Source organism: Phytophthora parasitica (genome assembly GCF_000247585.1).
Source record: "Phytophthora parasitica INRA-310 unplaced genomic scaffold supercont2.3, whole genome shotgun sequence".
Lineage (NCBI taxonomy): Eukaryota > Oomycota > Peronosporomycetes > Peronosporales > Peronosporaceae > Phytophthora > Phytophthora nicotianae.
Window position 1 is genome coordinate 2832938 of NW_008648989.1, and position 11059 is coordinate 2843996.

The 11059-nt window shown below is 49.5% G+C and overlaps 6 protein-coding genes across 6 annotated transcripts; 4 read left to right on the forward strand and 2 right to left on the reverse strand.

Annotated features, from left to right (window-relative positions):
• Positions 1–424: 424 nt before the first annotated feature.
• PPTG_02022 (hypothetical protein) lies at positions 425–3191 on the reverse strand. Its single transcript, XM_008895413.1, has one exon. It carries the CDS (start codon positions 3151–3153, stop codon positions 556–558), a length of 2598 nt encoding a protein of 865 aa, XP_008893661.1. The 5' UTR covers positions 3154–3191; the 3' UTR covers positions 425–555.
• Positions 3192–3539: 348 nt separating this feature from the next.
• Positions 3540–4216, forward strand: PPTG_02023 (hypothetical protein; the record flags this gene model as incomplete). The annotated part of the gene is made up of 1 exon (XM_008895414.1): positions 3540–4216. The coding sequence occupies one exon, from the start codon at positions 3540–3542 to the stop codon at positions 4146–4148; it is 609 nt and encodes a 202-aa protein (XP_008893662.1). The 3' UTR covers positions 4149–4216.
• A 280-nt stretch (positions 4217–4496) lies between these two features.
• Positions 4497–6803, forward strand: PPTG_02024 (hypothetical protein; the record flags this gene model as incomplete). Its single annotated transcript, XM_008895415.1, has 1 exon — positions 4497–6803. The coding sequence occupies one exon, from the start codon at positions 4497–4499 to the stop codon at positions 6801–6803; it is 2307 nt and encodes a 768-aa protein (XP_008893663.1).
• Positions 6361–8261, reverse strand: PPTG_02025 (hypothetical protein). Its single transcript, XM_008895416.1, has 5 exons — positions 8157–8261; positions 7974–8081; positions 7753–7838; positions 7141–7643; positions 6361–7073 (listed from the first exon to the last, which is right to left on the reverse strand). Exons 1-5 carry the CDS (start codon positions 8186–8188, stop codon positions 7011–7013), a joined length of 792 nt encoding a protein of 263 aa, XP_008893664.1. The 5' UTR covers positions 8189–8261; the 3' UTR covers positions 6361–7010.
• Positions 8262–9757: 1496 nt separating this feature from the next.
• PPTG_02026 (hypothetical protein) lies at positions 9758–10174 on the forward strand (the record flags this gene model as incomplete). Its single annotated transcript, XM_008895417.1, has 1 exon — positions 9758–10174. The coding sequence occupies one exon, from the start codon at positions 9758–9760 to the stop codon at positions 9995–9997; it is 240 nt and encodes a 79-aa protein (XP_008893665.1). The 3' UTR covers positions 9998–10174.
• Positions 10175–10542: 368 nt separating this feature from the next.
• Positions 10543–11057, forward strand: PPTG_02027 (hypothetical protein). The gene has a single exon (XM_008895418.1). The coding sequence runs from the start codon at positions 10675–10677 to the stop codon at positions 10906–10908; it is 234 nt and encodes a 77-aa protein (XP_008893666.1). The 5' UTR covers positions 10543–10674; the 3' UTR covers positions 10909–11057.
• Positions 11058–11059: the final 2 nt, after the last annotated feature.

Here is an 11059-nt window from a genome sequence, read left to right on the forward strand (position 1 = left end):
TTTTTTTGGTGCTAGATTATACTTCCCAGACGGCTTCGGCAGGCTGTTGAGTTGTGCCAATGTATGCTGGAGGTGTGTACTTCTCGTAGTCTTGCAATGTAGTCGCAGAAGGATGGTGGATGAGGTTGTAGGAGCTCCAGCGCTTCCAACTTTCGTCTTCGACTACGAGCGGTTCCTTGTTCTCTTTGTGCTGGACACTTGAATGTCGCCGAGATTGACAGCAACGCGCCATTATATTGCTGCATACTTGGCCCATTCCTCCCTATTTGACACTTGCTGGTCGATGCTGCCGCGGATCCACAAGTTCAGCGGCGCTTCAAGATGCAACCTTCGAAAACCAATCATTCAATAATATCCGGTCATATCTTCAACAAGTCAGAGTCTACACCAGATAGCACGTGACTTGTAAAGATAATAAGCAGAGTCATTATCCGGAGGATATGAAAGTCCGAATGCAAGATGCAACGGATTACAAAAAGCGACCATTGATATGCACACGTTACAAGTAACTACAGCCAACTCGCTAGTCTCCAGGTCAAATCGATAACTCCCCACCTATTCCTGAATGACAGCATTCAAGTAGTTCTCCACCGCACGCTTGATCTTGTCCAGTCCGGCCGAGCTAATGTCGAACCAAGAGGCATCGAGGGCCATGGAGCGTGCGTCCGATCCAGCCACGTCGTCCTCCAAGCCGTCTTTTACGCTCTCCACTACTGAGCGCACCGCCAGTTTATGAGAGCTAGAATCTAGTTCATCACCGCCTTGAATAACAGCGTTCGACTGTAGAAATTCTTCAATCGACGGCTCGTTTTCAATGGAAAGAAGTGGTTGGAACCTGTTCGTAACTTCCTTCGCACTTGCTCGAGCGTTAAGTGCAGCGGCGTGACGAATCTTGGTGCACTTCTCCTGTTCTTTAGATACTGTAGTATCCACCACCTTAGTCTGTTGCGTGTCAGCCCACAGCTCTTCCAGTGAGCATGTGTGTGGCACGAAAGAGCACACAGTCTTGGCCACTACCGCAAGCTGGTTGTGTATCGGATCACCTTCGTAGTCGCCCCAGAACTCCATGGGGTTGGACGTATTAGCGGCGTTCCATACTCCAGGCTCTCCGAAGTCTCCCTGTTGCTTCACATAGTCGTTATACGACCGGATGAAGTTGTTCTCATTGAAGTTCGGGATCAACGAAGTTGCCACACGGACAGTGATGCCGCGAGCGCGACGCAAGCCTGACACACTCAGTCCAGCGCCATGGACGCGAGGATCCAGCACCATACACGCGATGAAATGTTCCTCCACGTAACATTCCAAACGTTGCATGAAACTCGTCGCCAGAGGGTGAGAATTGCCATCAAAAAGAGGCGAACGCGTCGCAGCGCCAAAGAGCCAAATCCACAGCGCTAGCAACTCGCCGGACGTTGTGGTTTGCAACTCGCTTAGTGCTGAAAAATAATTCAGCGGCAGCAGCAACTGCGCAGTGTTTTTCAGGGTGTTCCAGGCGATGTCGCTGCTACTCATATCAACCAATGCACGCAACTTTTGCAGCGATGATGGCGAATCTTTCGATTCTTGCGAAATGGCAACACGAAGGAAGCTTTCCAGACGAGTTGCTTGTTTCACTGCCATTGCAACAGAGCGCCAGCTTGTGGCTGACACTTGGCTGAAGGCCTTAACAGCTTTATCAGCACTGTTATCGCCATAGACACCCTGCAACACACGATTGCGCAACGACGGCAACGCATGGAGAGCATCTCCGATCAGTCCAGCGTTGTCGAGAGCTTCTTCCAGTGACATACTGCATAGCAAAAGTTCATGTAGTAGCAACGCCGTCTGCTGCGTCATGCACACGCCCATAAGAGTGATCAGGTTGCGTGAGTCACTGTCATTGGGTTGCAGCTCCTGACGCGCACGCGCGTAAGTTCCCGATGTTGGAGTGCATAAGAAAATCTTCGCACTGCTTGATGGTAGTGTCGACAGCATGGAGAACACTTCAGCAACATAAGGCGATGTCGAGGAATTACTACCCTCTGCCAGCACGAAGGCGCGTCGCCACTCGTCCACTGCGACGTACGTCGCCTTCTTGGTTCCATCAGGGGCAACATCAGTGCTTTTAACCATCAACGTGACTGTGTTTGACGTTGCCAAAATGTCTTTGCAGTCGCGATCGTACGTCTGAGTCAAGCGATCGAGCACTTCGTTGCGAGCACGAGTTGCCGTCAACGGAAAAGTGTCAGACACGGGATGCAACATCTCCATTGCCTCTCGAAATTGCGCATTGTCAAGCAATTTCCAAGGCGCATCAGTGGCAATCATTGCAGCGGTGAGTTTCTCCTCGAAGACGCGAAGATTGACAGTACTACGTTTCGCGGCAATTGAAGGTGAAGATCTTTGTTGCAACTTTGTCGGCAACTTGACTGCCGAAGTTGCAGGCTTTGTCGACGGCGACTTGAACGCTGTTGTTGCAGGCTTTGTCGACGGCGACACAGGTTCTTTGGCGGCCGCTTCGCTCTTGTTCGCCACAGCACCTTCTACCCTGTTGGACATGACCCCCACAGCTCCAGCGTATTTCGTCTTTACGTCCTCCGGGACTTCCGGGCATTTCGTTGACAGATGCAGTTTCAAACGTGCACTGAGCTGCGGCGTGTCCTCGTGGCAATACACACAGCGCATGGTCTTCTGCTTCTTGCCGGGAGTCAACGGCGCGTCCTCAAAGTGCTCGTACACAGGGCCACGTTTACGTCCTGCCCCTGACGGACGCACACGTTTGGGTGCAGACGAATTTGCCGATGGCGTTGCCGATGGAGTTGCCGATGGCGACCGAGAGCGGGTGGAAAGTTCCGTGGCATTTTCCTCTGTCGACGGAGCAACAGGGGTAACTGACTGCAGTTGCTGAGACTTGAACATTTCCTCCCAATCTGGGTGTTTGATGCGCAGGTGCGTGAGCAGGTTAGTGTAGCCCGTGCTCACGGCTTGAGTGTAAACGTTGTGGCACACTTTGCATCGGTGGCGGTTGGCGCCGCCCAGCGACACGCTTTTCTTGCGTCCGCGCTTCTTGGGGGCAGTCGGAGAAGGGGGTGGAGGTGGCGCGGGAGGCGGTGCATCAGGGTCGTACACGGGCTCGAAGAAGAAAGCGCAGATGTCCCCAGACACCGTCATGACTGCAGGATTTCCAATTGTGGCGAGGGGGAAATTCTTGTACGAAATCTAGAACGAAGGGAGAAAATTATAGCTGATCATTGGATGAAATTCGAAATAAGTCTTTTGATTCGCTGATAAAAACACCTGAAATAAATAATATTTTTCAAGAACACTAGTTGCTGAAGTGGCAACGGTTATGATTAAAAAAAAAATTGTTTTGAGCACTTCAACATCAGTGATCCGGGCCGTTCATCAGGACTACCGTCCTACCAAGACGGTCACCTTCGTAATAAGACCCCAAGCATTGCAACTATTGATAGACACTATCGGATACAAGGCTGTTGTTGAAGGCATGAGCCCTGAAGGTATTCCTACTTTTGTCGAGAAACGAGGACTTGCGAACGATGTCGCCATACATGCAGCTTAAGTCACCGTTCAGGTCTCCCTCCATTGATCTTGGCCAAGGACTTGACCGAAAGGCTGAGTACATGGATAAAGATGGCGTTCTGCGCAGATCAAGTAGTGTGACTCGCAGGATGATCCAGCGAGGTGCCTCTATCACAGATGCTGGCGATGTAATGCCAGACGAGCAACTACACACGTCAGTCAATACGCGCAGCGTAGAGAAGCATGCTAGTCGCAAAGCCTCGATACAACTTGGCGAAGAAGCCACTCGGAAGGCTGCAGCGAATGCCGTACTCAAATACCAAGCCAAGATTGACAAGGAGGAGGGACTGAAAAAGGCGAACCAGCGAGTGGCCGAGCGGGTACGGCGATACGAAGAGCTTCACCTAAGCTTAGAATCCCTCGGAGATGTCGTAGATGTCACGGAGAACAGTACCGCGATGTCGCCATCCAAGACCAACACGTACATCGATGAAGAGGGAAATCTCCGTCGGAGGATCTTTGTACCCACCGAACTGAACAGCACCCAAGATGGTTTCATCCCTGGACCAGCCACACCACCGCTTCCCGACCTAAGCCAGGTTGACGAACCGCAGGAGTATTTCTAAACGTGCCCGTATTAACTTGAATTCATTTGTACATCAAAGAAAATAGCAGTCGACCAAAAAGTTGAGTGTGCTATTCCTTTGTGTTCGTGTCTTCGCCTCGAAAACGCCAAATAGCTCGGTCAACGCTCATCAAACCACTCTCATTGTTTCTATGATTCCACCACCCGCAATTGAATCCTTGGCATCAATTATTGCAATCACTACATCGACAATGATGATATCAGGAGTTTCGAAGTTTTGCTGATTGAAAACTATTTTTTGCCCTTTCAAAATTCCTGTCTGCATTTGTGTTTTAGTCAATGTCCCGCCCGTCATTCCTCTAACAAGGCACGATCGGAATCACATTCCATGAGTGGCAATGGAGTTGAAGCAGCCTCTAAAGCGACTTCCGATGTCGTCGACACCGAATCTGATGCCATGTATCAGGTACGCCTCATCCATAACTGGCCACCGCAGACGTCTGTGCTGCTGGATAAAACTCTCGTCTCGTCGTTCTACGGTTTGCAACTCGAGCTCCGAGGCAACATCAAAGACCGGACGGACTCTCAGAGCCCGATCACATTATTCAACGATGGCCAGACTGTATCGAAAGCCGGAGAGATCAGAAAACCAACTTCCTCGCCGCTGCACTTTGGTAACAGCTTGGCATCTTCGTCGGCGCTACTTGAATCATTGGATAATATCACAGGCCCATTCGAATTGGTTGTCATCGGTAAGGTAGCCATTCCAGCACCTGATGATTCATCTATAGATGAAGACACACGGGCCGCTCTACAGCAAATGTCGAGCGTGCAAGTTGAAAACACCTTGTTAGAGATCAATGGTGAGCGATTTTTGGTCGATAGGGGTGCCAGTGGAGCTGATATTTATCGTCGTCTGTGGATTGTGGCATCACGGGCATCTCTTGCCTCACCGCTCGAGCTGACATTTCGTCGGCACAATCTCGCTCAAGTATCAGCCAAAATCGTGCCGTTCGCGCGGCGAAAAGATGTTCAGGATGCTCAAATCGCGCAATTGGCAAAACTTGCCGCTGAGGAGGCTGCTCTACCGATTAATATTCGTCGCAAAAAGCTTTTCCTCATACAACAATTGGATTTTGAACGTGAACACTACTTGGTGGCTTATCTAAGCGAGCCACTTCAAGAGCTACACACACGAATCATGGATAGTTGTCAGTGGCAAATTTACGAATTTGGCAAAACGCTTTGGTATTTCCACGCACCAACAGCGCGTTTGTGCGCTCAACATCCACTGCGAAACCATCCAGAGGCTCGTGAACTCATCGAACGAGTGCAACAGCAAGTTCAGCAGGCAGTTCGCAAGCTTCAACGGAAAACTCGATCGCACCAGCGTCGGCAACGCCTGATGCGCTTAATCCAGGCCGAAATGCGTCGACGAGAAGAAGAAAAACGCAAGGAGCGAGAACTGCAACGCGCAGTGCTTCGAATCCAACACCGGATACGAGCATATCAACGTCGGAAACGTTATTTAGTCATAATTCAAGCGGAAAAGATACGGCTGAAACAAATTCGGCGACAGCAACAGCTAGCAGAAGAACGGCAGCGTGAAGAGCAACGAATTGAGGAAAAACGGCAACTTGAGGCAATGAAACTGGAGCAACAGCGATTGCAACAGGAACTTGGCGAACTGAAATTGGAGTTGCAACAATTGAAATTGCTCAAAGAGACTAGAACGCCAATACGGGATACACAATCCAGTGTCAATGACGAGGTCAGAGCCATCGAAAAGATGCGGCAAGAAGAGCAACGAATATTGCAACAACGACTTGAAAAACTTGAGCAGGAATTTCGGAATCGGAAAGAGGTCAAAACAGTTGTGGAAAGAGAAACGCAAACCAGTTCCAGAAGCGAAAATGATGCGATCGAGCATCTGAGAATTGCAGAGCAGCTACGTGCTCGGCGGGCTATCGAGGAATTGGAACTGAAGCTGCAATGTCAACACGCAAAAGTTTTCACAGAATCAGTCACACAAACTAGTGGTCGAAGAGGTAGCAACTTACGAGATAAAGGCGTCGATACGGGGGAAGACCTGGAGTGGCAACGCTATTTGACATTATTGAGAGTGAGCATTAAGAATAAGAAGAAAATGTCTTCCCCCACAAGCCGACATACGCAGACTGAGACTGTCGATGGTGGGAACACCCTTGCCGCTTCATCAATTCTTCGAACGCCGCAAAATGCAATCTCCTTCTCGTCTCGCCAATTGAATGGAGAATGGAAGGGATTACCGTCAAGGCAACAACGCAACGGCGGATGGTCCAGCAATAACGCCTGCAGTCATCTCACTCTAAAGAGCAGTCCAAGGCAGTTTAATGAGTTTGATGTATTGGCACCGCCAACTCGTACATTCGAGTCGTTCTTCGCTCCAGATTTAGTGACAAGCAAGCAACCTCCTCCACCGCTCGTTGAGCAGACGTGGAGACAGGGTTCCACCTTTTTGCCGGTAAATGCCAGTCGTAAGTTGTCGGACGTAACTCCTGGTCATCAGGTGCAACAGCAGGAGTACCGAGAGCCAATCCGGCCGATCCGCACAACGGGGAATTATCCTTTTACGCAGCATTCTCCAGTCTCCGCCTCAACAAATCCAACGAAACTTCCATACATAACGCGAAGGCATAAAAAGTTTGCCTTATAGAAAAATAATGGAAGAACCAAAAACACATGAAAGCAATACCTATCAACACGAAAGAAATTCAACAGCCTGCCTGTTAACCATCACATGTCCTCACCTTCCCCACGCGTGGGTAATCAGATCAGGCCTTCCTCTACTGGCGACATCGTTCCATCACGTTGCCGATGTTCATTGAACGTAGCTGTTTTGACAACTTTCCCCTTCATGCAGTTAGTTATTCTGCTTGAGCTGGCGCACGTAATTGCTGAGACGGTGCTGAGCCTTGTTGGCAATCTGCTCGATGAAAACGCGATAAAAATGAGTAAACTGGCCACAAAAAAATATTTTGCCAAAAACGTACATCAATGGAAGGGTTGATGGCGAGCAGCGCACGGATGTCCTGCAGAGCCAGACGGTAGCGCTCCAGGCCCTCGTAGGCGAGAGCACGTCGCAGCAGAGCCTTCTGGTTCTTCTCGTCGTACTCGAGCACATGCGTGCAGTCGCGGATGACACCGGAGAAGTTGCTGAGCTGCTGGTTGCAAGCCGCGCGGTTGTTGTAGCACGACAGAGCCAGAGCCGAGCCGGGCTTGTCGTTGCAAGCCTCGATGGCCTCTCCGTACAGCTCAATGGCCTTCTCGAAGGCAGCGCTCTTGAACGCGTCGTTACCGCGCTCCTTCAGCAGCTCAGCGGGACTCATGCCTGAGCGCTTGGCCTGCTCGGCACGGGCCTGCAGCGGCTCGATCTCCGTCACCAGACGGTTCAGGTCAGCGTTGTTGAAGTCCACGCGCTGGCCGGCACGCAGCGTGGCCAGAGCCTCGTCATACTTCTTCAGACCCTTGAGCGCCACACCGTGACGGTGGTAAGCTGTACATCGTACCGTACAAATTAATCAGCTTCAACAGTAAAATAAAATTAAAAAGATGGCTGGGTACCACCGAAAAAATGAGTTATCCCGTTAGATAACGTCACGTACCCTTGACGAACTGAGGGTTGATACGGATGCACTCGGCAGCATCGTCCGCAGCCTCCTGGAACTTGCCCCAGCCAGCGTAAGCAGCACTGTAATGGAACGAGTGACGTCAGTTGGCAATTGCAACGAGAAATCAATTGGTGGGAGAGAAGAGAGTCCACCAATGTCGCCAGAATGATGACACTAGAAGGATGGACATTTATATAAAGAGGAGGAGGACGCACCTGCGGTTGGAAAAGTAGACGTGGTTGGTCGCGTCGATCTCGATGGCCTCCGTGTACTTGGCTACAGCATTGGAGTAGTCCTGCTTCTTGAAGGCCTCGTTACCCTCGCTATGTATTGGAAAAATGGAGATAGAATTAGTGAGGAGTTGGCATGAAGAGGAGGGGGTACTGTAAAAGACGCACTTCTTCTTGGCGTCGGCGGCGGCGTTGACCATGGTGTTCGCTGGTGTGGAGGCGTTTTGTGATGGAACGATCTGGCTTTGTGTGGGTTGCTGATTGGCTCCCGCCAGCTCAGGTTGTTTAACATGAATCTGGTGTGGTGGACACTGGTTGTTTGATTATTCTTACGACGACATTCAAGCAACACGAAATCAAAAAAATAAAGATTTAGGGAAGATCCGGTTTGGAGTATGTAATTTTAAAAAAAAAAACCCCCTCAAATTGATAAATAAGCGACATTATATTCTCTGTATTTTGGAGGTGATAGTTTGTGGAATCACTAAAGCCTGTCTTAGAACGAAATCGAAATGGTGTCGATCGAGAAGACATGAGATGTAAACTAAACGAACTAGGAAGTAAACCAACCTGAACTGAAAGCATTACTATGCAAGTAATTGACTTGATTTTAAATTGAAGGAGTCGAAGTTGAACTGAGGGGGCAGGTAAAACTTTATCCCCCAATCCTCCTCTATTTCACTTCGGGTACGTCACGCTTGGGCGACTTGCTAATAATCTAATATGTTAAGTAAGATGCAAGCTAAACAGTAGTTAGTACCATGTTGGATTGATCCGTAAATCAATTTTTATATCAAGTCCTAGAAAAACAACTATTTTCAATGTCACTTGCAATCCACATGAAAACCAACATAGTTTATCGATATTGGAGTACCACTTGTCTCCTTTACAATGCAACCGTGGCGGAGCATGCCGTTCTCCTACGCTTGGCATCATTTCGCACGAGTTCAAGTTGTTCGCACTGCAGACGAGAAGTTGGACACTCTACACGACATCATTGCATACGCCAACTTGAAAAATCGCTGCTCAAGCTGCCCCACGAATTGCGACCACCACCAAATGCACTATCGAGTTTAATACTGCAAATCCTCGAGTTGTAAGGATCCAGGATTAAAGTGTACGTATTGGCTCAAGGTATAACAAATACTACTTTCCTTGTGCTATACTTACGTTTTCGTGTGTTAAATTACACTTTCTAGTGCCTGTCTTATTGCAGCAGGGTTTGTATCACAAGTAAATTGAAGAGTGGAAGCTGGTTTCGTACAGAACTTTATCAAATGCTGGAATGCTTCTCCTAAGACAAAGTCGATGTCGCAGAAGAAGGTGATTATCATTGGATCTTTGATACAACAAAGTTCAAATTGTGGTGCTCTAACATTAGGGGGACTCAAACTTCCAACAAAAAAAAAAGAGCTGATTTCCCGGCGCCGATTTGACTGATTTTGGAGACGAAAAGTCGCTGGTTTCGAGAGCTCCCGAAACAAGCTACCTCCGGAGGTGGCTTGTTTAGAAGCCGATCAAGTGCTTGTTTGGGACCATAATTTGGAGAAAAAAAATATCGGTGGGTGCAAGATCATTCTCCCTCGCGCCTGATCCATCACCCGCCGCAAACTATGCGTTTAAAACTTCGCGCCAAAACTTAGATGGGATCTTCGCGCCTTAGCTTTGGCGCCTAATTTCTCTCGCCTGAGCCAGGATCGCAGTTTGCAATTTGGTCCGTTCCTGCGAAACCTCGATCCTCTCACTCTCCTCACTACGATTTCTCCACCATGACCTCTGCAAGCGACGCGAAGAACCCGCATCTCACTGAAGACGACATCAAGATCCTAGTCGCGTGGATGGAGATACCCGACAACTTTCAAAGCGTATACAGAACTAGTGGGAAGCCAAACGTCGGAGGGAAGGCAAAGATCACAAAGAATTTGGCGTACGCTCAGATGGCTGCTCACCTTCACGCTAAGACACAGAAGCATGCGAGCTTGAAAGCCAGAAACATGCAGCGACGCTGAGAGAACTACGTTAAAAAGTTCAGAGAGGTTCTCAAGTACCATGGCGGAACTGGCATGGGTCTTTCGGGTGGTGAAGTTGACCGTAGTGCGTCGCTCCTGGCTAAGCTTGAGAAGATGTGTCCATGCTACATTCGAATGCGCGTTCTTTTTGGTGAGTGCCCCAATATGAAACCCCACGATACGGTAGAGCTAGGGGCTAATGGGGGCGCCACAAATTTTAAAGGGAACGCTCATACAGTAACGTCGGAGCAAGTGTCGGAACTCGCCCATTCGAGTGAAGCCCTCCAACAAGCACCACCAGTGGCCGCAGCAATACCGCTGAGGAAAGTGACGATGGTGATAATACAGAGAAGGATGTACCCACTGCTACCCCCGTCATGTTGGCCAGACCCCTATTTTCTCCCGGTTCACCGACATCACTATCAGTTTCTCAGACACAGGACGCCTTCCACCGAATTCTCTTGTGCAAGTGTGCGAATCCGCATTCAACACACCTCAACGCAAGCGACTTGCTGACCCCGCGCCAACGAAGTCGTCGAAGCGGGCAAAAACGAGCAAGGGGAGGAATCCACTCAAAAAGACAATCCTAACCACGAACACAAAGGCCCCGCTGCCTGTCAAGAAACCAGTGCAATCTTGACAGCAAGCCATCACACTCCGCTGCTCATGAAACACGAATGTCGCTCTCTCAAGCTTTTGCACGCAACGCAGAGGCGAAGATTGAGTTCCTGGAAGCTAAACTTGAGGAAGAAAAACGCCAGTGGAATGAAAATCAGGCTATATTAGAGCATCAAAAGCTTGATGACTTGCAGGAGCGCCGAACGGTCCGCAAACAGGAGCTCCTGATCGAGCTGGTCCGACAGCAGAAAACGCCGGAGGAGATTACCATGTTCATAAAGTTGGCTGAGTAGTCGAACCTCGAGCGGGCGTCGACTGTGCAGGCTGTTGCTGTGTTTCTTTTAGGCATTTCAACTACGTCCTCGCAGCCACAATATTCCACCAGGCTCACACGCTTTTGAAATAGCCCCTGTTTCAGCCTTCGTCGGAATACAATCTCGTCGT

Bases quoted from the DNA above. Each gene is read 5' to 3' on its own strand.
- PPTG_02022 (XM_008895413.1), bottom strand. From the start codon at position 3,153: ATGACGGTGTCTGGGGACATCTGCGCTTTCTTCTTCGAGCCCGTGTAC.
- PPTG_02025 (XM_008895416.1), bottom strand. From the start codon at position 8,188: ATGGTCAACGCCGCCGCCGACGCCAAGAAGAA. The intron at 8,082-8,156 runs GTGCGTCTTTTA...TCCAATACATAG, and splicing joins GCCGCCGACGCCAAGAAGAA to CGAGGGTAACGAGGCCTTCA. The intron at 7,074-7,140 runs GTACGTTTTTGG...TTCATCGAGCAG, and splicing joins CCATCAACCCTTCCATTGAT to ATTGCCAACAAGGCTCAGCA.
- PPTG_02027 (XM_008895418.1), top strand. From the start codon at position 10,675: ATGTCGCTCTCTCAAGCTTTTGCACGCAACGCAGAGGCGAAGATTGAG.